The sequence below is a fragment of the Garra rufa genome, chromosome 14 (genome assembly GCF_049309525.1).
Source record: "Garra rufa chromosome 14, GarRuf1.0, whole genome shotgun sequence".
Lineage (NCBI taxonomy): Eukaryota > Metazoa > Chordata > Actinopteri > Cypriniformes > Cyprinidae > Garra > Garra rufa.
In genome coordinates this window covers 24,608,483-24,636,061 of record NC_133374.1, presented here as the reverse complement: position 1 = coordinate 24,636,061, position 27,579 = coordinate 24,608,483, and the positions used below count along the sequence as shown (strand labels likewise).

The window sequence follows — 27,579 nt, the reverse complement described above, 5'->3', positions numbered from 1 at the left end:
ATATTTTTACTATTTAAATTAACTGTTTTCTATTTGAATATTTTTTAAAATATAATTTATTCCTGTGATCAAAGCTAAATTTTCAGCAACATTACTCCAGTCTTCAGTGTCACATGATCCTTCAGAAATCATTCTAATATACAGATTTTTTTAGGATTATTTGATGAATAGAAAGATCCAAAGATCAGCATTTATCTGAAATAAAATGCTTTTGTTCCATTATACACTATACCATTTAAAAGCTTGGAGTCAGTACAATTTTTTTTTTCTTTTTGGAAATACATTTTAGAAATTAATACTTTTATTTAGCAAGGATGCTTTAAATTAATCAAAAGTGATGATAAAGACATTTATAATGTTACAAAAGATTTCTATTTCAGATAAGTGCTGTTTTTCTGAACTTTTTTTATTCATCAAAGAAACGTCTCAGGTTACGTAGGTAACCCTAGTTCCCTTCCGGAGGGAACTCTACGCTGCGTCCTGGTTAGGACACTTTGGGAACGATATACCAACGCCGCCATGCTGAGGAGTAAGTGAACAACTGACTGATTGAGGAGTCAAGAAGGAACATCACTCCCCACTACCGGCGAAAATCGCTCGGGCCGACGTCACAGCTGGCTCGGCCACCCAAGCACGGAACTCCTAGGAGTGGAGGCCTGATACTTCTAAGCGAGAGTAGGCCTACCTACACTCACCGCTAGTAGTGAAGCTTACCCTTAAGCCTTCACACTAGACGGGGGTTCTGAGGAGCGGAGGCTCTAAAGAGACTCTCTAATCGAGAGAAAGCCTTGCAACACTCTGTGCTCGCGGGGAACTCTGGGAGTGGAGGTCGGAGACCTAACTACACTCAACACTGGAGGTGATCCATGAGGCTCCAGGAGCCTAAGCAATAGAACCACTTAAGTGGAGTTCTCAGGAGAGTGGAAGCTTCTGCAAGAAGACTCTCTAGATGAGAGGAAGCCTAGCGACACTCGATCCTATAAGTAGTGCTGTCTGTAGTGGAGTTGGAAAAACCCAGGGGTTTTTAGAACCAACTCTAGAATGGGAACGGAGGATAATGCGTAACCCATACCATACAGGATTTTACAAAAGAACCCAACCTTAGGGGGGAATCTTTACCACTCATGTGGATTTTAGAAAGTGCCCAAGGACTTGCGTGTGCACTTACCACTTCACGTGGGTTTTAAGGAGTGCTCAAAAGCCTTGCGTGAGTACTCACCACTTACTGTGGGTTTGAGGAGGTGCCCAGAGCATAGCGAGGGAAACACCATATAATTATCACAGGCGACAGCAAAGCCTGGAGCTTCGGAGCTCTGTAAGAGTGGAGGTCTCAAACATAAACCCTTGTATGAGGGGAGACCTGACTACACTCATGCTTGTAAGTACAGAGGCGGAGCTTCTGGAGAACGGAGGCTTCACAGAAGACTCTCTAGGGAGAGGAAACCTTGACAACGTTCACTCCACTAGCTCTCAGGAGTGGAGGTCTCAAAATAACCCCTTCAGTGAGGGGAGACCTGGCTACACTCGCGCCTAAAGTACTGAAGGCGGAGCTTCTGGAGAACGGAGGCTTCACAACAGACTCTCAGGAAGAGAGGAAACCTGACAACGTTCAATCCACTAGCTCTTAGGAGTGGAGATCTCAATAACCCTTCGTGGGGGGAGACCTGACTACACTCACGCCTGGAGGGAAAGACTGGAAGCGGAGCTTCTGGAGAACGGGGGCCTCACCAGAGGGGAAGCCCCAACACGCCCAATCCGCCAGCTCTTTACGAGTGGAGGCCTCAACGCTCTAAGTGAGGAGAGACCTGGCTACACTCACGCTTGGAGGTACTAAAAACGGAGCTTCTGGGGAACGGAGGCCTTCATAGAGACTCTCAGAATGAGAGGAACACCTGACAACGCTCAACCTCCCAGCTCTACAGAGTGGAGATCTCACACCAAATATACAGTGAGGGGAGATCTAGCTACACTCACGTCTGAAAGTACCCGGAGCGGAGCTTCAGGGGAACGGAGGCTTCACAGAGACCCTCGGATGAGGGGAAGCCGAGCAACGCTCAATCTCCTAGCTCTATGGAGTGGAGATCTCACCCAAATATTTTTAGTGAGGGGAGACCTAGCTACACTCAACGCTCAGAGAATACCGGGACTCACAGCAGGGCCCAAATGCTCAGAGCAGGGCCCTGTAGAGTGGAGGCTTTGAAACGAATCTCACAGAGAGAAAAAAGCCTGACAACACTCGGTCTTGGTGAGCGGTATTCTAATAGTCCCTAGCGAGAGATGCTCGAGAGTGGAGGTCTTAACGAAAAACCCACTGAGGGGAGACCTGGCTACACTCAACGCTACAAGTACATGAACCCACATCACAGGAATCTGTAGAGTGGAGGCTTCAAGTCTGGAAAGAGAGAGCCTTAACAATACTCAGCTTTGGCAGAGGGCTCAAAGCACAGAGCACAGCAGTTAGCGAGGCCTAAGCAGGCCTACCAGCTAAATACCACGAGTATGTACTTGTAAGCGGAGCACTGAGGGGAGCGAAGGCTGCAACTGGACGGTTCTCAAGCAGGAGAACACATCTAACCATTCTAAGTCTAAACCATAGGGAAGACCAGTCGCCCGACCTACATCATGACGCCACTAGGCGAAAGGAGGTCTGATCAGCAGCAGCGAAGAGCGGAGGCTCCTACAGAAGCCTGCAGCACCCTGACAACGCTCACCGTGGCAGGAAAGTCTAGGAGTGGAGGTGCTAACCAACAGAGCTCATTAATAATGAGGGGAGACCTACTACACTCAACCCCCTAAATGCTATCTGGACAGAGCTGTAAGCGCCTATACAGGGTTCAAAGGTGAAACCTGGAGGTCCAGACCAGGGCTTCCGCCAAGGAGGACCTAACACTGTAAGCTTCGGTGTAGAGCGAGGCTCACGAGAGCCTACCAGCTCCCAGAACTGCCCAAATCTGATAGAACTGTGAGAAATCAGCCTAGACAAGAACCTCCATAGAGGGGCATCTCGTCAGCGCAACTCTCAGAGAGAGGAGGCCTGAAAAAATCCTCACACTTAGGGGGGGGTTTTCTAAACTTTCCTCTCTCACTAAAGAAACTTCTTTCTTTCCCTTTTTGACAGGGCCCTGGGGAGCGGGGCCTTCAGTGCACTGACTCACAAAGAGAGGCAGCCCATGCGCTCAACCCTGGGTTGCTCCTATCTTCTTAAAAAGAGGGTGGGGAACCTACCCTAACCTCCCGGTCTTCACACTCAGACGAGCGGAGTCTAGAGGGACTCTTACCACGGGACGGGGTAGACTGCCACACCCAGTAGGTGTGTAGACATGCATATGCAGGTATAAATAGTGCCTAAGCCGAGCTCGAAAGCAGCGGAGGCTTCAAGGGATAACTCTCAGAATGAGAGGAAGCCTGACAACGCCTAACCCCTACAGGAGTTATTTACGAGTGGAGGTCTTGGTACACTAACTCACAAACGAGGGAAGACCTGGCTACACTCGACACTCAGGGACCTTAGGAGCTCAGTAGCTCAAATACTAAAGTCTCACCCAAGCGGAGCTGGTAGACAAAGAATACGTACATATACATATACACCTATATGTCAGTTCATGTACCGGGCCAACGGATTGAATTTATCAATCTATCATCAGCCCAGCCCCAGAGTCTTAAGGGGAAAAAAGGGGTGGGCGGCCGCACGACGTGAGGGAGAAGGGAGAGGATCGTTTCCCTACGATCCCATCTCCCATAACGCACATCACGTCTCCTCTGAGACCTACCCCTCCCAGGAGGAGGGTCTCGAGTGGCCACACAAACCGCCTGGCCCTGCCTCCAGCCCGCAGGCCAGGAGGGGCCAGGCTCCCCCTGCATTCGGGTGGAGATGAGGACCGGTGAGAAATAACAGACCCCAAAGGATCTATTAGCCGCTGAGCACGCCTCCGCCTCCCTGAGTCAGTCGAACATCGTAACGACGGATGTACCGAATGATTCGGAAGGCGAGACTGGCGCATCGAGGAGAAAGCACTCATCTTTCTCCCCGATGTCTGCCAAAATTCACCTACAAGCCTGTGGTGTGAAAACAGCTCAGCCATCTCCACGGGTCTTCATCCTCCAGCAGATCAGCCCGGTACGCCTGCAACACTGCCACTGCGTGCAGGCAGCACCAGCCTGACCCGCTGCCGCGTATGCCCTCAGCGTCGACGCCACCACGCCGAGAGGCAGCAAGCATATCCTCAGGCGATGGCATCGACGCCCCGCCATACTCACGCACTCACTCTGCACCAGCATAACTAACATGCTGATATAGATGAGTGCGGCTGAATATGGTTTATCCCATGCCCTCCCGATCCTAATATATAGATCAGGAGGGAATGGGATGTATATGGGGACTGGTCTGTTATGGTCAGGGTGAAATTGCTCATATAAATTGCTATGAGCAACCTCCCCCTGCACGTGCTTTCACCGCAGATCAAAGCAGACCGCAGCGCGGCTCATAACAGACAACAGCTCATCATACGCGGGGCAGGCAGGCTGTGAGAGCTCAGAAAATCACTTTTCGCCCATAACAGCCACATCCTGCTTACCTGGCTAAAACCAGTAGAGCACTTGCTGCTGTATCAAAGGATGTCAGAGATTAATACATCCTTCGCCCGCAGCTCGCCCTCGTCCGCGGCTGACGAGCGTGAGAGATTACACATCTCTCAACTCGTGTGCGCGCTTCATCTGTAACCACCGCGGGCTCGTTCTCCGTGCAGCCTCGGCTGCAACGGGACCCGAGCCGCGTAGGGCAGATAAATGTCCCGATTCCCTCGGAAAAGGGGACAAACGAGAGCGGAGTTTCCTTAGAGAGAAACTCTCACGATGGACGCGCTCTGCACTCTCAAGAACAGAGCGCGCGTGCTCACACCCAAACACATAACAAACAGGCTGCGCACGTCATCTGGTGTCAGATTTCTCTGACACGGATTCTGCACACTTGCTGAACTGTACTCTAGGAATCATCATTCTACTCGAGCTTAGAACAAGGTACGGCTGAAGAACAAAAAGATGGTTGATGTATTCACAAGCGCCCCTTTATACTAGTAGGCGCCTTGTTAATGACGTCATGGGCTGGCGCCGGTCAATGTCAAGTTCATTGTCGTTGTTTTATAAGAGCTTCAGAACCGGTCACGCTGAGAGCAGTTCCCAAAGTGTCCTAACCAGGACGCAGCGTAGAGTTCCCTCCGGAAGGGAACCTAAAATAATTCTACTCAGCTGTTTTCAACATAATATTTTTTAAATGCTTTTTTGAGCAGCAAATTAGCATGTTAAAATGATTTCTGAAGGATCATCATGTGACTGGAGTAATGATGCTAAAAATTCAGTTTTGTAATCCCAGGAATAAATTACATTTTAAAATATATTCAAATAGAAAACAGTTATTTTAAATAGTAAAAATATTTCAAGATTTTACTGTTTTGCTGCTCTTAGAATCAAATAAATGCAGGCTTGGTGAACAGAATAGACTTCTTTAACAAACATTAAAAATCTTACTATTCAAAAACTTTTGACTGCTAGTGTAAATCTTAAAAAAATAAAATAAAACAACCAATTAAATATTAAAAAATCACTAATATAGACAGTTATGGTGTGTTGTACATGACTGTTATTGTAAAGCTTTACAGTCGTACATCTGTCCTTTAAAGGAGACCTATTATGCCCCTTATTATGCCTCTTAATATGTAATATAAGTCTCTGGTGTACCCAGAATGTGTCTGTGAAGTTTCAGCTCAAAATACCCCAAAGGTTTTATTGTAGCTTGTCAAATTTGCGTTTAATTGGCCATATGCACGGAGCATTCTTTAGAACTTCCGCATAATTATAAGCCAGCTCGTAAACTTCCGCTGAAGCTCATTTTATGTGCTATATATATGTGGACACTCTTGAGACTCCTCCACTGCCTCGTTCTCATCAGAAACTGAGAAAAATAATAATTGCAACATTGTAAATAATGACAGCGGCATGAACATTCAGTTTCATATTATTTAACAACAACATATCATTTAAATGCTGAGCCTGGTAATCCCAGCAGTGTGATGCTGACAGCTGAACACTATCATAACGTGTTTAGGCTAACGTTAGCTAGCTAGACATACTTCTCTTCAAGGACATCTTAATCGTAATTAATTCACTTAATTCACTTCAAAGGTTCACTTTTCATTTCTAAAGATGACATGGAAAAAAATTTCTTTTCACAGAAAACGTCTTTTTAAGATGAAAATGACATGAAATTCCACATATAACCAAAAGATGGCAGCAGTGAATCAGTCATTGGCTGCAGCTGCCATTTCAACTCCCTAGATTTTTAAAGACGTCTTGCTTTTTGATTTATTATAAAATTACTAGTATAATAAATTGTAGTACTTTCACCGCACTGAAGAATATAGTATAGCAAGTGCAGAAAGTCATTAAGCTCAGACACAAACAGCCTATAAGGTTGAATTATTTAAATACTTATTTAATTTGCAGTGAACTATATATAAGTAAAATATTAATGGTATAATAATTAAATAATGCACTCAATAAGAATCGATATGAATTTGAAATATTTTATATAATTTAATAACAACATCTGGCTCTTTTTAACTGTAAAAGCTATTAAATAGCCTATATTTAACCAATGCAAACTTGTTACTGCTGTAGTTTTGTTACTCTGAATTTAGTCTGAATCATTTAAGCTCTTTTTTGACATCAGCTTGTCAGATGTTTCGTCCAGATATTACTTTCAATTATAGCAATATTTAGCCGATTTACTCGCTTTTATTAAACTTGGTTTGTCATTCTTGAAACAGTATACATTCTTAGACAAACAAATCTTTTCTTCGATTGTGAATGGATTATGTAGAGAAAACGAGCAACGTATACTCATATTACGGCACAGTACAGCTGACCGGAAATGACTTGTCTGAACAAGGAAGTAATCCGTGCATATGGTCAGTTAGATGTGAGCAAAACTATGCAGTTTTCGTGTGTGTATCTTTAAATGCAAATGATCTGTTTAGAAAAGGGCGGAGCCTTTACAGTTTGCACTTTAGATAGTCGGTCAATCACAAAACTGGAGAATCTCATGCAGCCAAAATGTTATTTACGCAGACAGAGATCATTTTTGGAATAAAACTAACAACATAGCTCTACTCTCTGTGAATACGGTCAGAGACTGTGGTAATTTTAACCACATTAGCTGTGCAGCCTGCTAACAAGCATATTCGGAAAATGCAATTTGGAAACATTCACAAAATATGAGGCTATTCTTGTTCTGGATATGATGTTTAAGCATGAACAGCTGGTATTGAACCATCTTTTGAAATCAGCTTCTGTGCAAATCTTGTCCCTTGTTTACGAAGCAGAATTATACAGGCTGCTTTTATTACTGTGTCTTTAGATATTCAAGAACATTGCATTGTAAACATTATAGTATGCCTACATAGTTCATCAAACACTTGTACTTCAAAAGAACAAGGACAATCCTGTTTTCCATGGCTGTTTAGAATTTGTAAAACAGACTTTCTATCTCTCTGAACACTGGGTATTTTGCCCAATGCATTGTGGTGTGAACTCAAGAGTCTGTCCTCTTTCGTAGATGCTGCTTTTCCCCGGCCAACCTCCTTCCCAGTCGGGCCGTTATTCTGTGTCCATGAGCGGAGAGCTGTCCATCTCTGATGTTCACTCCGAGGACTCCGGCTACTATATCTGCCAGGCGATCAGTGTGGCAGGAAGTGTCCTCGCCAAGGCTCTGCTGGAAGTGGAAACTGGTGAGTATCTGGGATTACAGTTCATCCCACCCAGCAAATGGCATCTCTAGAGATAATTGTGAAGAAAACCCCTAGTATTAACAAAGAGCCTGAGCGTGGGTACACACAATGTAGACGGCTCTTCATTTTGATGTGTGTTTCTTAACTCATAAAGCTAGTTTTTAATTAATGGTGCTTGCTGCGGGATCACTAAAAGTGAAGTACTTGAATACACTTCATTTTAAAACTCTTCTTTTGTAATAAACTGGTTGACTTCAATAATTCATGGTCCCTGCAGGTCCTTAAAAGTCTTTAGTTCAGTTTGTTCAAATTTAAGGCCATAAAAAGTCTTGGGTATCTTAATTTTTATAACAAACGTACAGTTATAATTTTAAGAGGTCTTAAATATGGGGACAAGTTCTATAATTGCAAAACATCCTAATATGATTATTAAAGGGGTCATTAATTTTTTATTATTTTAATATGTTCCCTGAGGTTTTTTACAATGTTAATCACAAATAAATATGTGGAGAAATGATTATTTTCAACCCTCATTCTGACCCTCTGTCTAAAAGGGAGAGTTCACCCAAAAAAGAAAAAAGTTATGTTTATCTGCTTACCCCCAAGGCATCCAAGATCTAAGTGACTTTGTTTCTTCAGTAGAACACAAATGAACACTTTCAACTCAAACCGTTGCAGTCGATCAATCATATAATGGCAGTCAATGGGATCCACGTCTTTGAGAGTCAAAAAAACATACACAGACAAAACCAAATTGAACTCTGCGGCTCATGATGATACATTGAGGTGTTAAGACACAAAACAGTCATTCTGTGCAAGAAACGCAACAGTATTTATATAATTTTTTACCTCTGATCCACCGCAATGTCCAACTGTCCTGAGCATGTTCGCAACGGCCGGCACGTGACATGTCACCGTGATCTGCCATAGTAGACACATTCTTGAAAGTGATCTGTCGCGCGTATACGTTACTCATTGTTTACACAGAGAGATTGTGGATATGACAGCTATTCAAAATGGTAATTACTTTTGCTTATCCTGATTTTAGCAAACAATTAAAAACTAAAAGATTGCGTTTGCTTGCGCGACCTTGACTCTTCACTGACTCCCAACTTTAGAGCCTGATCGACTGAAGTTATGGTTGCTTGCTCTTCGTCACGTGGCGGCTGTTGTGAATGTGCTCAAGACAGCTGGATGTTGCGGTGGATCAGAGGTAAAAAATGATATAAATACTGTTCAGTTTCTTGCACAGACTGATTGTTTCATGTGTTAAGACCTCAATGTAGCGTCATGAGTGGGTGTGTTTTATTCAACGTGTCTAATGTGAATTTGAATATCATATTACGTGATATTCATAGCCATACTGAAAAAAAATAATAGATTTATTTACCTCAGATCTCGAAAAACCAAATGTATAGTGACTGGTCAGCAGTCCCACTGCGTTGCGATTTGCAAACAGCGTAGACTGCGTTCCGCCCTGCTGCGCCCCTTCCCAAAGCAGCAAACTAGATTAAAGTGATTCTTACGTTTTAAATATGGATTTTTTTTAATTTTTTTTTTACATAAACACGTCTGATCGCTAAAGGAGGCTTTTACCGACCGCCTCAGAGCCATGAGAGGCACTTTTTATTATGGATCGACTTATTTTGGACTGATGGAACACTTGCTCATGCTGTTCAGTCTATGCTGTTGTATGAGTGCCAGAATTGATTTAATATAACTCTGATTGCATTCGTCTGAAAGAAGGAAGTCATATACACCTAGGATGCATGAAGGGTGAGTAAATAAAGTGCTACAGTATTGTTGGTCCTATCGTTAGCCTGTGAGATCGCTGATACGTGATATTATCATTATTGTGCTAATGTAATATTATCACTATTGCGCTAATGTATTTAATTATTTACATGCCCGAAACCATAAGGCTAGTGAAGCTACACTGTATGATGAATAAATCTCTTACCACACACTGCACGTCTACGGCGAGGCACCGACGCATCCACGGATGATCACTAGTCAATGTTCGTGTTCGTGCTGAAGCATCCCAAAAGCGGCTGTCCATAATACATGGCTAAAGTTAGGTGAATTTCCCACCCGCCAACCAATTGATTTCCGAAATGGATTTACGTTGTGACATACTAGCCTCCCGAAAACAAACGCTGTAGTCCAAATGAGCCGTTTCGTCGTAGTTCTTGAAAAGGGATTTTAAAAAAACTAAATATCTCCCTTTGGAGTGGACTTTGAGATTTGTATCTTTGTAGATGTTTTTTATGCCCAAACATACACACCACACACTGGCTAAAATTCAAAAAGTGAAAAAGCATAATAAGACCCCTTTAATATCTATAAATTCAATTATAAACTTTGTATATTTCGTTGGGAGTACAGTGCACGCATCTTGTCGAAAACAGAAACAAAGTAGTTTAAAGCGGACACTTTCAAAAACGCCAGACTTTCGAACAGTCAGTTTTGTTACAGTTACTTTTTTTAAATAGGACATCCTTGATGACGTACATGTATGCAGCCTGAATGGTCATGTGACATGCAGACGGAGATTGTGTGCACCAGTGTAGATGAGGATTAAATGTCATTTTGAAATGAAAACACACTAGTGTAAACAGGGCCTCAGACTGATTTGCGAATGTGGAACAAGTTAAAACACAAGAGGTGGGATTTATCACATGAATCAATCACAGCTAAATATAACCAGTCATATATCCAATAATATTGCCATGGAGGCATTGCTTCCTCTCACGTGACTTCCCTACATTCATTTTCAATTACCCCCCCACCAAACCCACAGCGCGCTTTTAGGGTGTCTGTTAAAACTCAGTGGGCTCAGGGGAGGCGAGAGAGACACGGACACCTGTGTAAGTTTTTGTCCCTGTTGGACAATGTTTCTTTAAAAAAAAATTTAGATTTTGTAATATTAGCATTGTTTTATTTTTGAACTACAATTTTTTTTTTCAAATATTTTGAGGCACTGTCTCTCTTGCCTCCTCAGAGGAAATGCCCTTGATATACACTGTTGCTCAAAAGTTTGATCGAAAATTCTGAAAAAAATGTAATATTGTAAAATATTATTTCAATTGTAAGTAACTGTTTTCTATCTGAATATATTTAAAAATGTAATTTATTCCTGTGGTAGAAAGCTAAATCTTCAGCATTATTACTCCAGGCTTCAGTGTCACATGATCCTTCAGAAATCATTCTAATATGCTGATTTATTATGTTTATCTCCCAAATGAGTTCGTGCAAGCAAATGTAATCTTTTAGTTTTTAATCATTTGCAGCAATCAGGATAAGCACAAGTAATTATCATTTTGAGTATCCGTCATACCCACAATCTCTCTGTGTAAACAATGAGGGACGTATACACTCGACAGATCGCTTATTATGTTGAAAACCTATTTTTTGGTACCTCTGATACTTTTTTTTTTCAGGTTAAAAAAACAGCATTTATTTAAAATAGAAAGATTTTCTAACAATATACACTAATGTTCAAAAGTTTAGGGCTAGTATATTTTATTCTTTTTTAGTTTTTATTCACCAAGGATGTGTTAAATTAATAAAAAGTGATAGCATAGATTTACATTGTTAAAAAAGATTTGTATTTTAAATAAATGCTGTACTTTTTAACTCGTTATTCATCAAAGAATCCTAAAAAACAGAATCTCTTGTTCCAAAAAATAACTGTTTCCAACATTGATAATTGTAATTATAAATCAGCATATTAGAATGATTTCTAAAGGATCATGTGACACTTAAGACTGGAGTAACAGCTGATGAAAGTTCAACTTTGCATCAAAGGAATACATTATATTTTAAAGTATATTGAAATAAAAACCATTATTTTCTGTTGCAATAACATTTTGCAATATTACAGTTTTCTGTATTTTTGATCAAATAAATGCAGCCTTGATAAAAACATTACAAGTCTTACCGATCCCAAACTTTTGAGCAGCAGTGTATATATGAATGCTTTATTTTGCGATTGTTTGGTATGGACATGCTGTATTTCTGCAGGTCTTAAAAAGTCTTAAAATTCTGCAGATACCCTGAAATAACTAGTCATGTAGTCAACCATGCTGACCCATGACCCCAATTCCAGAATATCTTCATCTTTTGTGCGATTGTGTTCTCAAAGTGTGATTAACTCTGACTGCCAGTTGCACTTCCGTTGCGGCGCAAGTAAGTCAGAATGATCTCTGGATGCCAGAAGCGCTGTTAGACGACTGGACAGATGCAAACACACTCCTCACAAACACACTCTGCTGTTTATCCTCCAGGCCCATCAGATCTCGTCCCTCCAATTATCCGACAGGGCCCAGCCAACCAGACGCTCGCTTTAGGCTCCAGCGCCTTACTCCAGTGCCATGTGATGGGCAGCCCAATCCCCAGCGTCAGGTGGGAGAAGGACGGGCAAAGCGTTCTGAGCGATGACATTCACATAAGCCTAATGGAAAACGGCACTTTACACATCAGCGGCTTGAAGGTATTTGACAGACGCTTCAGACAAAGATGTGAATTGTTTGCTTTGATTAGGGCTGTGAAAAGCGAAAGCTCCCTGGACAGAGAGCCTCTGAGAAAACATTTCAGGCTAAGTGAGACGTTCACAAGCACACCTGAAATAATGGTGTCCACTTGAGCGTTTCTGACTCCAGGCAGGGTTTCCATCATTGCATGCAAAACACATTTAGCCACGTAATGTTCATAAATCAATAACCAACGGATTTGATCGCTCAGAGAGGCTCCGCGTACATTTGGCTCAAATGTAATTACGCGCACAAAATTACACTGATAAAGTGGAAGTGACACTAATCTCCAGTTTCCTTCCAAGTTCGGGGTAAAGAGTAAGATTTGTTTTAATTGATTTTGGCATACATTCATCAAGTTGAAAGTTCAGAGGAAAAACAGCTCAAGGCGTAAAGTTCTGAGTGCAATACATCTAAACAACCAGCCAGATCTGTCATGTCATGATATAGTGTTTGACATAACAGATGTATTAGCCTATCAAATAAAGATGTAGGACTGAAATATTTAATTTGTTAATATAACTCTTTGGAGCTCTAGTGAATGTTAAAGCAGCTTCATACATTTTATATCATAACATATAAGAGTCATATTATATTATATTATATTATATTATATGTGACCCCGGACCACAAAACCAGTCATAAGGTAAATTTTAAATTTTTTACATTTTGTGTACATCAATAAATGCTCAATAAATAAGCTTTCTACTGATATATGGTTTGTTAGGATAGGACAATATTTGGCCGAGATACATCTATTTGAAATCTGGAATCTGAGGGTGCAAAAAAATCTAAATATTGAGAAAATCACCTTTAAAGTTGTCCAAATTAAGTTCTTAACAATGCATATTACTAATCAAAAATTACATTTTGATATATTTATAGTAGGAATTTTACAAAAAATCTTCATGAAACATGATCTTTACTCAATTTCCTAATGATTTTTGGCATAAAAGAAAAATCAATAATTTTGACCCATACTATGTATTTTTGGCTATTGCTACACATATACCCCAGCGACTTAAGACTGGTTTTGTGGTCCAGGGTCACATATTATATTATATTTTAACTGGTTTTGTACACACGTACACATATGTTTTTTTTCCATAATGCACTAATTTACTTAAAATTTTCTTACGAAACAAATATAATAATTATAATAATAATTATTAAATAATATTTTTTTTTGTTAAATTTCTATTTATTTTGTTTTTGTTGCAGATGAATATTTTATGGATCATAATGAATCAATGCTTCATTTTCCACAGTGCACTAATTTTGTCCAGATTTTCTCTTAAAACAATAATAACAATAATAATAATAATAATAATAATAATAATAATAATAAGTAATTAGTTTTTAAATTAGTTTTTCTCTGTTAATTTTGTATGTATTGCAGATAAATTGCTTTCGTTTTAAGGACCATAATGGATCAATACTTAATTTCGCAGAATGCACTAATTTAGTCCAAATTTTCTTACAAAAAATAAATAATAATAATAATTTATTTAAAAAAATTGTCTGTTTATTTTGTATTTATTGCAGATTAATTAACTTTAATTTGAATGGACAATAATGGATAACTGCTTCATTTCCTAGAATGCACAAATTTAGTCCATTTTATAAAAAAAAAAAAAAGAAATAATAATAATAAATAAATAAATAATTGTGTATTTATTTTGTCTATTTATCAATGTCTCATTTTCCAGAATGCACTAATAATGGATCATAAACTAAATTAGTGCATTCCGGAAAATGTGTCTATGTGTGTGTGAAAATAATAATTATTATTAATAAAATAATAATAATAATAATAATAATAATTTTAGATTTATTGTAGATAAATTAACCTTGATGGATCAATGCTTCATTTCCCAGACTGCACTTCCAGTGTTAATTGCAATGCTGTAAATTTTTCTATATTTCAATTTATTTCCTGTAGCATCCGGTCAGTTTAATTTAAATCCATACTGAAAGAGAACCATTTTTTAAATGCAGAATTTTGACCCTGACATAACATTCAAGAGATGCTCGTAAAAGTTAGTTTAAGTAAAAGTTTCAGTTCAAGAAAAGCAGCTGTGTATCATACAGCTTTTATTTGCTTGAGATTTCAAGAACATTCGAATACGAATGCCATCTGTGGTACAAGGTCTGTATATCTTAATTGAGACATTTGACATATTGCGCTGCGGTATGCAGAATATAAAACAGCCGTTGAGCATGTCAAAAGTGATCTTAGAGGAGTTCTAACAGTCACGACCTCAAACTAACTGAAAACAAATTGAAATGACTGATCGGCTGAAACAATACATTTGATCCGCATCATTTGGAGAGAAAGAGAAAAGCACACAACTACTTCAGAAATGTCGCATGCTCGCAATTATCTTTGCCGTCTTTCAGAGATGATTTTGTCTTCACTGTTGCTAGGAGACCGACTCAGGGACGTACACCTGTGTCGCATCCAGTTCCACTGGTGAGACGAGTTGGAGTGGGACCGTGACAGTGAAAGGTAATGCACAAGCATTCTTCTCTGTAACACAGACTTTGAAAAGGCTGACACTTCAAGAAGCACATTGTACTGATGACTTCAATGTGCAGTCAAACGTCCTTGGACAAGAATGCACCCTAGATGCACTCACATTTGACTTGGTTTCTGGTGTTTAGCGACTGGAACGTCCTCCGTCCCGCGGGTCTCCCAGTCCCTGCAGCTGCCTGGTCCTCCTCAGAAGCCTGTGGTGACAGATGTGACCTCAAATAGCGTCACTCTCACTTGGCAGCCCAACCCGCATGAGGGCGGAGCTGCTGTCACTTCCTACATCATCGAGGCTTTCAGGTTGATATCTCCATTAACACTAAAATACTACAGTTTCAATCACTTTTCACCTTATTTATTTCATTTTACAATAAGGTTCCATTTATTAACGTTACAATTCTGTCATTAATTACTCACCCTCAAGACCTTTGTTCATTTTCAGAACACAAATTAAGATATTTTTGATGAAATCCAAGCACTTTCTGACCCTGCATAGACAGCAACACAACTGACATGTTCAAGGCCCACAAGGGTAGTAAGGACATTTTAAAGGTGCCATAGAATGGAAAACTTTATTTACCTTGGCATAGTTGAATAATAACAGTTCTGTACAGGGACATGACATACTGTGAGTCTCAAACGCCTTGAACGTGGTAGTTGTGTTCCTGTCTATGGAGCGTAAAAAAGCTCTCGGATTTCATCAAAAATATCTTAAATTGTGTTCTGAAGATGAACGAAGGTCTTACAGGTTTGGAATGACAGGAGGTTAAGGGGGTTCATTTTTGGGTGAACCATCTCTTTAACTAATGTTAACAAAGATGAACAAATACAGTAACAAATGTCTTGCCCATTGTTAGTTAATGCATAACTAATGGGACCTTACTGTAAACAAAGGGTTTAAAGAGTATATATCATAAACCCTTGTGTGTCCTTAGGAACATTTTTGTATTGTTTATTTTTGTTTATTTGATCATGTCGGTTTGTAATGCATACAGCATTAATTTTGCCAAAAATGTTCTAAAAACCCTCATGTCCTGTATGTTATACCATAAATGTGGTATCATACAGTTTATTATAGGTTTAGATTATGTTAAGTTGAAAGGTTAGTTCACCCAAAAATGAAAGTTAGCCCATTATTTATTCATCCTCCAGGCATCCTAGGTGTATAGGACTTCCTTCTTTCAGACAAATCCAATCAGAGTTATATTAAAGATTATCCTGGCACTTCCAAGTTTTATAACAGCATAGGCAGGTGTTTCTCTTCATCAGTCCAAAACAAGCCTAATAAAGTGCATCCATCCATAGTAAAAAGTTTCTCACACGGCTCTGGGGTGGTGAATACAGGCTTCCTGTAGTGAATCAATGTGTTTGTGTAAGAAAAATATTCATATTTTGGATATCTTTTTCTTACAAAAACGCAACGATTCGCTACAGTATGCCTTCATTCACCCACTGGAGCCGTGTGAGGCACTTTTTATTATGGATGGATGCACTTTATTGGACCTGTTTTGGACTGATGAAGAGAAACACTGGCCCATCCGATTTGATTTGTCTGAATGAAGGAAATCATATACACCTAGGATGCCTGGAGGATGAGTAAACCGTGGGCTAATTTTCATTAGTGTAATATGTACACAAAATGTACATGACGGTACGTATTTCACATCTTGTAAAAAAGTTCTCACAGGTATGTTTTTGTCCATTTGAGCTGTTATTTTACCTAAATCGGCCTTTTGAGGTGGTGCTACTTTTTTTAGGTGGATATGTAATCCCTGTGTGTTTTTCCTCAGTGTAAACAACCATTCCTGGTATCTTTATGCGCATCATGAGAAAGTTACAAGGTTTACTCCAGCGCAGGGCTTTGCCCTGTAGACTTCTATTGTAATGCATTACTATACACACTTTCAGTGTCAGAAATCCAATTTTCCATTAACAGGCAATATTGGCCCCCTGGATTTGATTTTCAGCAGCATTTTTTTTTTCACCTTTATGGGATTGTGTTCATTTCTAACCATATAAAATCAGTCTGTGTCATCTTTTTATATCTTTTATAATTGGATGTTAGGGTGTCACCAATAAAACAAAATCGATATTTACTCATATTTTCAGTCATATCGTGTATAACTAGGCTTGGAATAAAATATTAAGAACTGTATCAGATGTCACAAATGAGAAAAACAGCATTTCTCCTGTGGTTTTTTTTTTAGCCTGAACCACTTTTAATTTCTGACCGTGTATGCATTACACATGATTTGTGCTTGTGTTTACAAACTAAGGGCCGAGTTTTGTGGTAATCAAAAGCCTGTCACGGATGCTGTCGATACAGCTTAACTTGTATTGAGCCTGGACCGTTCGTCTACTGCAAAGTTTGCAGTTTATCCCATATTGGGAAATGCATTTAGCCAGTTCCTGCATGGATTTAAAGTCTGCTGCACTGCTACATATTAAAAAGAAATATATGAGGAAGGGGTTCTACACCCTCTCCAGTGGCCTGATGGGTAGAGCGAGTGGCAGACGTTCTCATTATAGTGCCGGTTTTGTTGGAGACGTCATTCAGAGTGTCAGAGCGGATGGAAGTTTGTGGTAAAGTGAGAGTGAAGCATTGCTCTCTTTCAGGCTGGATGTTCCCTGGGGCAGCAGTTAGAATTCAGCAGAACTTGTCCCTCTGGGCTCTGTGGAGGTCAGATGAACAGAAGGCTCTATTATTGTCCCGCCAGGAGAGCAGCAGGGAGGGTGATGCAGGGAGGCCGAGAGTAGAGGCCAAGTCGTTATTTAGCTCTGCTCTGACACCTTGTTAAGAAGACGCTCGGATTTATAGTGCAGCTCGCTCTGTTGAGAGGTCACGGTCGTGCGCACAGTCCGAAAAGTCGTCTGGGCAGACCTTATGTGCTCACGGTGCATGGAGGCGAGGCCAGATCCTCTCCATTGTCCTTCACACCCCACTCTGTGCTCATTTTTCTCATTAACAGGCCAGTGTGTCCAATTCAGCATGCTACTGAAGCTTTTTTATTCACGTAAGGCATTAGAGTCAGTTGGAGAGTAACAAACTTGCTACAAAGTTAACCACATTTTTCATTTGCATGACAATAGTGCAGCTGTTTTTAAAAGACTGCAGGTTTTCTAGTAACATGCTATTTTTCTGACAGGTAGCGGAATGGCAAAATAGCGGGTGTTTATATTCTCCACACAGCCTTACAATTGAGCAAGCTGTGGGAATAAACAAACACTAGGCTCTACCCAAACGTCTCTATCTCTCAAACAGAGTTGGAAAGTCAGATTTGTTTAGAGTCAAATTATTCATTTTAATGAACTGGTTCAAAAAGAGTTTTAATTATGGTTTGTTTAAAGGAGTAGTTCACTGCAGAATTTAAATTTCCTGATAATTAACCTGCCCCTTTGTCATCCCAGATGTTCATGTCTTTCTTTCTTCAGTCAAATGTTTGTTTGTTTGTTTTTTTTGTTTTTTTGAGGAAAATATTCTAGGATTTTTCTCCATATAGTGGACTTTAATGGGGATCAACGGGTTGATGGTCCAAATTGCACTTTCAATGAACTTTAAAGGGCTCTACACAATCCCAGCCGAGGAATAAGGGTCTTAGCTAGTAAAAACGTTCAATCAATTTCTTAAAAAAAAATACATATTATACTTTTTGACCACAAATTCTCATCTTGCACTAGCTGGACCTCACGCATTACGTAGTCACATGGGAAAGGTCATACATTTGTGGTTAAAAAGTATATACAGTCAAGCCCGAAATTATTCATACCCCTGGAAAATTCTGACTTAAAGTTACTTTTATTCAACCGGCAAGTTTTTTTTATTATTAAAAAAAAAGAACAGACGTCTCCCAGAAGATAATAAGACAAGAGGCATCATTGTGGAAAAAATTATTACTCATCTTTTATTCACATTTGAACAAAAAGTGTTCATACCCTTCTCAATAATCAATAGAAAAGCCTTTATTGGCTATTACAGCAATCAAATGCTTCCTATAATTGCTGAACAGCTTTTTGCATGTCTCCACTGGTATTTTTGCCCATTCATCTTTAGCGATGAGCTCCAACTCTTTCAGGTTGGAGGGTCTCCTTGCCATCACCCTGATCTTTAGCTCCCTCCACAGATTCTCAATTGGATTTAAGTCAGGACTCTGGCTGGGCCACTGCAAAACGTTAATGTTTTTGTCTGCTAACCATTTCTTCATCACTTTTGCTGTGTGTTTTTGATCGTTGTCATGCTGAAATGTCCACTGGTGCCCAAGGCCAAGTTTCTCTGCAGACTGCCTGATGTTGTTGTTGAGAATTTTGATGTATTGGTCCTTTTTCATGGTGCCATTTACTGCGATTAGGTTCCCTGGTCCACCGGCTGAAAAACACCCCCAAAACATTAGGTTCCCACCACCAGGTTCCCATTAGGTTCAGGACCCCAGGAAGAATAGCTGCAGCACGGCTGTAGCTAATGGGGATCCTTTAAATAAAAACTAAAACCACCATGTTTGACAGTGGGGATGGTGTTCTTAGGGTTGAAGGCTTTTCCTTTTTTACGCCAAATAAAGGTTACATCATTGTGGCCAAAAAATTCAATTTTTGTTTCATCTGACCATAAAACAAAAGACCAGAAGTCTTCTTCTTTGTCCAGATGAGCATTTGCGAAGGCCAAGCGGGCTTTTGTGTGCCGTATCTGGAGAAGTGGTGTCCTCCTTGGTCTGCATCCGTGGAACCCAGCGGTGTGCAGTGTCCGTTGTACTGTCTGCCTTGAGATGTTGCCACCAGCAGAGCCCAGATACATTAGGATGGCCTTGGTGGTGATCCATGAATTCTTTTTGACCTCTCTCACTATCCTCCTGGCCAGCACAGGTGTCACGTTTGGCTTCCAACCACATCCTCTAAGATTTTTCACAGTGCGGAACATCTTGTATTTTTTAATAATACTTTGCACTGTAGCCACTGGAACTTCAAAACATTTAGATATGGTCTTATAGCCCTTGCCTGACTTGTAAGCAGCCACAATGCGCAGCCGCAGGTCCTCAGTGAGCTCCTTTGTCTTAGCCATGACTGTCCACAAACCAACAGCCGAGAGCTTCTGTTTTTCACCTGTTGAGTTGATTAAAACAGCTGTTCCCAATGAATCAGGGTAATTAGGATGCTTTAGAACAGCTTGGACTATTTGGAATGGTATAGAACTTTGGATTTTCCCATAGACTGTGACAGTTTGCAAAGGGTATGAATAATTTTGGACATGCCGCTTTTTGTTCAAATGTAAATAAAAGCTGAGAAATAATTTTTGTACGTTGTCTTATCCTTTGGTAGAAGCCTGTCATTTATAGTCAAAAAATTGCTGGTTGGATAAAAGTAACTTTAAGTCAGAATTTGCCAGGGGTATGAATAATTTAGGGCTTGACTGTACATTTATATTTTTTGTTTAGAAAATGACAGATTGTTACGCTAGATAAGACCTTTATTCCTCGCCTGGGATAGTGTAGAGCCCGTGGAAGCTTCAATGAAACTGCAATTTGGACCTTCAACCTGTTGATCCCCATTGAAGCCCACTATATGGAAAAAAAAATCCTGGAATTTTTCCCTCAAAAACCTTAATTTCTTTGTGAATGAAGAAAGAAAGACATGAATATCTTGACAAAACAGTTGTACTTTCTAATATTTTTTGTGGAACCAAACATTTTTCACAATTCTTTGATGAATAAAAAGCTCAAAAGAACAGCATTTATTTAAAAAGAAATATTTTCTAACATAATGTCATTACTGTCATTTTTGAGCAATTTAATGTGTCCATGCTAAATAAAAGTATTAATTTCTTTAAAAACTCTTACTGACCCCAAACCACGACCACACATCTAATACAGATCCCTTCTATTTTTTCAGTGTCTTTGTTAGAAGCTTGTAATGTAGCTACTTATTCTAAAGAGCAGCTTTAATAATATATAATATTTAAATTATGAGTAGCTTGTGACTTGTGACAAGCTGCAGTTTCAAAATAGCTTCTCGAACATAGAACAGAATTACTAATATAACAATTATTTGAATATTCAAATGCGTATCCTTTATTGTATAATTGAACCCTGTCATAATTCAAATGACGTCTTTTCATGTGTATGGATGAACATCGCACTGATTTTTTTCTAATGGTTAAGGGATGCTAATAGGCGCAAAGCACAGCAATTCACAGCCTTAATTGATTTAGTGCATTTATAAAAAGGCATCAGTACCAAAGATAAATGTTAAATAATTACATCTATTGATAATGTAATATAGCTCATCAGCCTAACTGTAAGCTGCAACCTGACACATTAGTATAGAATTCAATTGATGTACAGTCAGTGGCTTTAAACGTCATTGTGATTGTAATGCTGGAGATGTGATTTTTGAATAATGTAGTGTTAATTTCCTGCGTCTTATTTCAGTCAGTCAGTGGGCAGCACATGGCAGACTGTAGCTGATCTCGTAAGGCTGGAGAAGCACACAGTGTCTGGGCTTTACCCCAACACTGTGTACCTTTTCATCATCAGAGCGGTCAACTCCTATGGCCTGAGTGACCCCAGTCCTATCTCAGAGCCAGTCCGAACACAAGGTGAGTGTAGTTTCTGGTGTAGTGTGTATGAAGGCTGCTTTTATGGTTTGCACACATCTGCATGATGTTGTGTTTGTGCATTTTCAGATGGACCAGAAGGTCAGGGAAAAGAGCAAGCACATGTGCAGATGGATTTAGGAGGAGTCAAGGTTCGTCTGCAGACACCAAAAGTTTTAAGCCCCACAAGTGTTCAAATCACATGGACTGTGAGTATATGATTTGATGTACATACAACAGTATTTTGAATAGGATGGTGAATGATGAGAAACAAGTAAATGATACCATATTTATGTGTTGATGTTATTTCAGCTTGACCACCACCCTCGCTATATTGAAGGCTACAGGCTGTATTACAGGCCTGTGGGGAGTGCGTGGATGATCCAAGACATAAAAGCAGGTCCCCTACACACTGCTGTCCTAACAGAGCTACACAAAGGAAAAGAATACGAGTTCAAAATGAGACCGTATTACAATGAGTTTCAGGGGATTGACAGTGAAATGGCTGTGGTTCGCACTCCTGATGAAGGCAAGGCTTGTTTTGATATTCAGCTGGAGTCTTTAGCTTTTAGTTCGCTTGACTTTCATTTTACCCTCAAACTTTCGCTGTAATGTTAATGTTTTGACATTTGCCCATCATATTTCTGCTTTTAGTGCTGAGCGGCCCTCCTCAGGGAGTCAGCGTGGTGCAGTTAAGTAACAGTTCAACCGTGCGAGTGTCCTGGCAGCCTCCTCCCCCTGATGTGCCAGAAGAGCTCATACTAGAGTACAGGGTAAGACTGGTGAAGCCTTTTTGTGGAGAGTCTCTCAGGGACCGCTAGGTAAAATGGTAATGGCTGAAGTCTATTTCTACGTTGTACAGGTGTGGTGTGTAGGAAACGATTCTCAGCAGATGATCAACAGGAGCGTGGATGGGGATACGCTGTGGGTGCTGTTGGATGGGCTGCTGCCTGAGTCGATGTATCGTGTGCAGGTGGCAGCTGTGACAAGTGAAGGAGTGGGCACTCATAGCCAACCTGTGTTCCTCTTCCTGAGTAAGTACTGCCATCGTTTCCACCTAGGAACACCTAAAACATAGCTGCTTTTTAGCTGGTCTAAGCTGGTCAACAAACCAGGTACCAGGTGATCATACAAGCTTAAGATGATATCTAACGAGTGGATGGCCAGCTAACGAGTGGCTTGATTCAACTAATAATCAGTATGGACCAGGCAATGGACAGATTGAACCACCTGAAAACCAGCACTGAGCAGCTCATAACCAATAACTGTTTTGGCCAGCTAATGATTGGCTTTGCCCAACTAATAACCAGTTTAGACCTGCTAATAACCATCCTCACCAGCTTAACATGCTTGATCCAGATTATAATCAATTTAAACTGGCTAATAAACATCTTGGGCACCTAATAGCCAGGTAAAACCAGTTAAAAACCAGCTTGGATAAATAACATTCTTGGCCAGCTAATGACTGGCTTGGTCCAACTTATTACCAGTTTAGACCTGCTAATAACCATCCTCACCAAGAGTTACAAGCTGCTTTATCCAGCTTATAACCATCTTAAACTAGCTAATAACCATTTTGGCCAGCTAAAAGCCTGATTAAACCAGTTAAAAAACAGCAAGTGACCAGTTATTAACCAGCTTCACCAGCTATTGACAGGCTTTACCTAGCTTAACCAGCTTTGACAGGCTAATAACCATCTTGGCCAGGTAACGGACAGATTGAAACAGTTAAAAACAGCTTTGAAAAGCTAATAACGTGCTTGGATCATTTAATGACCAACTTGGCAAGCTAATGACCGACCTGATTTAACTAATAACCAGTTTAGACCTGCTAATATCCATTTTGGTTATTAGCAGGATATTTATTGGTTATTTGGTTGGACAAGCGACTAACCATCTTTACCAGCAGTTGAAATGATCCACCTAATAACTAGTTTGGACCAACTAATAACTATCTTGGCCAGCTGATGCCCAGATTGAACACCTAATGGCAAGCTGAACAACTGTCTTGTCTTATTGAACCATCTTGTTCAAGCTAATAACCATCTTAGTCAGCTAATGGACAGACTGAACCAGCTAAAAAACAGCAGTGACCAGCTAATAACCAGCTTGGACTAACAATCGTCTTGGCAAGCTAATGTCTTGCTTGAGCCAACTAATAACCAGTTTAGACCTGCTAATACCCATTATGGCTAGCTAATAACCCTTTTGAACAAGCCAAAAACCAAATGCTTGATCTAGCTAAAAACTAGTTTTGGCCAGATTGAACCATGTAAAAACCAGCTGTGACCAATTAGTAACCAGCTTGGACCAATAACCATCTTGGACAGCTAATGCCTGGCTTACTCCAACTAATAACCAGTTTAGACCCGCTAATAACCATTTAGCTAATTACCTGCTTGGACAAGTCACTAACTATCTTCACCAGCAAATGAACTGCTTGATCCAGCTAATAACTAGTTTATACCAACTAATAACTATCTTGGCTAGCTAATGGCCAGACTGTCTTCTTGGATCAGCTTATCCAGCTTATTACTTGTTCCAGCTAATAACCATCTTGGCTTAGATAAATAAACTAAAAATCAGCAATGACCAGCTAATAACCAGCTTGGGCTAATAACCATTTTGCCCAGCTATTAACTAGCTTTATCCAACTAATAACCAGTTTAGACCTGATAATAATCATTTGGCTAGGTAATAACCTGCTTAAACAAACTAAAAAACAAATGCTTGATTCAGCTAACAACTAGTTTAGACCAACTAGTAACTATCTTTGCCCAGATTGAACAACAGATTAGCCTTCTTGGACCAGCTTGTCCAGCTAATGATCGGCTTGTTCCAGCTACCAGCCAGACTAAACCAGTTAAAAACCAGGAGTGACCAATTAATAACCAACTTGGAGCAATGTGTTGGCCAGCTAATGACTGGCTTGAGCCAACTAATAACCATTTTAGACCTGCTAATAATCATTTTGGCTAGTTAATAACCTGCTTGGACAAGCTAATGACTATCTTCACCATCTATTGACAGGCTTGACCCAGCTTATAACCAGCTTGGACCTGCTAATAAGCCAAAAATCAAATGCTTGATCTAGCTAATGTCTAGTTTTGACTTTCTAATAACCATTTTGGCCCACTAATGGCCAGATTCAACAACTGATTAGTCTTCTTGGAGCAGCTTGTCCAGCTAATGATAGGCATGTTCCAGCTAATAACATCTTGGCCAGGTAGTGATTGGCTTGATCCAACTAATAACCAGTTTAGACCTGCTAATAACCATTTTGTATAATTAATGGGAGGGGTCACGTGGCCGAGACTACGATGGCAGCTTAGCGGAGAAGCTCTGAGTAACCGTGCACGATTTAATATAAAAACTCTCAATATAAGTTGCTGATCTGTTAACAATAACTTCGCGTTGAAATGTCAAAACCTTCCGTAACGAAACAGTGTGACATCTTTACTCGAGGGCGCAAGACGAGCGTTAAAACAACTTCGCCAAGCGAACAGTTACCGAGTGACGTGGAAGCTAACCAAATGGATAGCTTAGCCGAAGTTTTAAAAGAACTGAAAACGCTTCGATCAGAAATCGGAACGAAGTTGGATAATATCGACACTCGTCTGACTGATATGGCAAGCTCAATGGCAGCGTTGGAAAGTAAAGTGTCAGATATAAAACGAGATGTCTCTTCCAACGCAACACGTATCGAAGAGGCGGAAGGCCGCATTCATGATACGGAAAAGTCACTGGAAAAGAACGAAGCTACACTTGACTCGGCCATAAAACGAATCGCTTACCTTGAATCAAAGACGGATGACCTGGAAAACCGGGGCAGAAGGAAAAACCTCCGTCTTTATGGTATACGTGAAGGAGCCGAAGGCCAGAAAACACTACTCGAATTCATCAGTGAAATGCTGGCACAATGGCTGGGGCCGGACAAGTCGTTTACTTTAGAACGGGTTCATCGCACATTAGCGTCCGGGAAGCCCAACCAACACAGAGCTATCCTCATCCGTTTCTTAAAGTTTCAGGAGAAGGAATTTGTCTACCGGGAATCCAGGCGGCGGGACATCATGCACGACGGAGTCAAGATATCCTTTGCGCAGGACCTGTCAGCTGAGACAATGCGGATCCGACGGGGATTTAATCCAGTTACAAAGCTGTTTGTGGATATCAACGCGTTCCGTGGTTTTCAACATAACCCTTGTAAGCTGAGAGTGCTACACGCCGGCAAGCTTCATCTTTTTTCAACGCCGCAAGAAGCTGAAAAATTCTACAAAAGCATTTCACAACCAGCATAGAATCATCAGTTAAGTGATCTGAGTTGTATCAACAGGTTGAAATCCTGTCTGTATAATACAACAGACGATCGAGATGTGCAGTATGCGAGTTTAAGTCATTTGAAACATAATTTAGTTGACATGTTGAGTTTTATGCCTACTGTACATTTATGTTTTCTGTTTTATTGGTCGGGTATAACAGAATTGGCGTTGCCATGTAAATGTTGATTATGTATGGCCTATAAAGGGTGTCGTTCTTGATAAGATCAAGCTACATGCTTATGTTAGAAGTGAAATCGAATTGTACGTTTAACTTGCACGGGGGAAAGGAGCAGACTGTGGGTCTTGAGCCGAGCTACGTTGGCTTGTTGCTCCTCAAATATTGTGGATCAACGTTCCCCAGATTGTCAGTTAATGGGAGGGGTTGGCATCTCGGTTGAGAATGCTGGAGTTGAACATGTGGGAGGGGGTAGGAGGTGTTGGTTTGTGTATATTTGCACCACCCTATTTATTATTATTATTATTATTATTATTATTATTTTTTTTTTTTTTTTTATCTTTTTCTCTTATTCTTCTTATTTATATATTTCCTTATATACTAAGACAGTAATCTATGGAGGAAACAAAAGTAAAAGGTAGTATGGATATTAAAATTACAAGTTGGAATGTCCGGGGAATGAGAAAACTGGTCAAACTGAAACAAGTACTGAATAGGATAAAACATCTCAAATCTAAAATAGTATTTCTGCAAGAATCACATTTGATGACATCAGAAATGCATTACGTGAGTAAAAGATGGCCAGGCCAAATATTCCATGCAAACTTTAGTTCTCATGCAAGGGGTGTAGTTATCCTCATTCATAGGTCGCTGCCGTTTCAAGTTATTAAAACTATTCAAGACCCTTCTGGAAGATATATAATTGTCCAGGGGAGTATTCTGACACAAAAAATAAATCTTATAAATATTTACGGTCCCAATGAAGATAACCCATCATTTTTTGAGAAATTATTTTTAACTGTTTCTGATCTGGAGGGATTTAATATAATTGGAGGTGATTTTAACTGTACCCTTGACCCAATATTGGACAGATCCACTCAAAGGGATACAACCCATACACAAACTAGGAAAACATTAATTGATTATATGAAGGATCTAAGCTTAATTGAAATCTGGAGAGAGCTGAACCCAGACAAAAGGGAATATTCTTGTTATTCAAGTTCATATAAAACTAATTCACGAATTGATTATTTTATAATATCTGCAGACTTATTGTCCAATGTAAAAGAATGCTGGTACAATAGTATAGTAATTAGTGATCATGCAGCAGTGTCTATGGAAATACACTTAGGAAGATTCAAACAGTGTCCTAGATGGAGGTTGCAAACTTATTTGTTACAGGACCCAGAGTTTATTAAATTTGTGGAGAGTTGTATTAATAAATATTTTGAACTAAATACCAATGAAACTACAGCAAGTATTAGATGGGAAGCATTTAAGGCTTACATAAGAGGAGAAATTATTAGTTATACAAGTGCTAAAGCTAAACATTACAATCAGGAACTACAAACCTTAGAAGAACATATTAAAAAAATTGAAATTGAAATTAATACTGATAATAACCCTGAAAAGCTACATAACTTATCTATCTTGAGAGCTAATTATGACAAGTTAACAACCGATAAAGTGGCAAAAAGCCTACTGTGGACTAAGCAAAAATACTATGATCAGGGGGAAAAAACAGGTAAACTGTTAGCATGGAGGATAAAGAAGATGCAATCTGAAAGAACAATTAATAGTATAAAGTTAAAGTCTGGTAATTTAACTATGGATCCAACAGAGATAAATAACCATTTTAGGGATTTTTATCAAATACTA

At 39.9% G+C, this 27,579-nt stretch overlaps 1 protein-coding gene across 1 annotated transcript in view; it reads left to right on the top strand.

Annotated features, from left to right (window-relative positions):
- Window positions 1–27,579, top strand: part of LOC141284260 (roundabout homolog 2) — a 107,982-nt gene that overhangs the window by 59,388 nt on the left and 21,015 nt on the right. Inside the window, exons 8-16 of the mRNA XM_073817264.1 lie at window positions 7,610–7,781; window positions 12,068–12,273; window positions 14,741–14,822; window positions 14,978–15,146; window positions 21,263–21,429; window positions 21,517–21,635; window positions 21,739–21,955; window positions 22,081–22,199; window positions 22,289–22,460. Of these exons, the coding sequence (XP_073673365.1) occupies window positions 7,610–7,781; window positions 12,068–12,273; window positions 14,741–14,822; window positions 14,978–15,146; window positions 21,263–21,429; window positions 21,517–21,635; window positions 21,739–21,955; window positions 22,081–22,199; window positions 22,289–22,460 (1,423 nt within the window). The remainder of the gene's footprint in view (window positions 1–7,609; window positions 7,782–12,067; window positions 12,274–14,740; window positions 14,823–14,977; window positions 15,147–21,262; window positions 21,430–21,516; window positions 21,636–21,738; window positions 21,956–22,080; window positions 22,200–22,288; window positions 22,461–27,579) is intronic.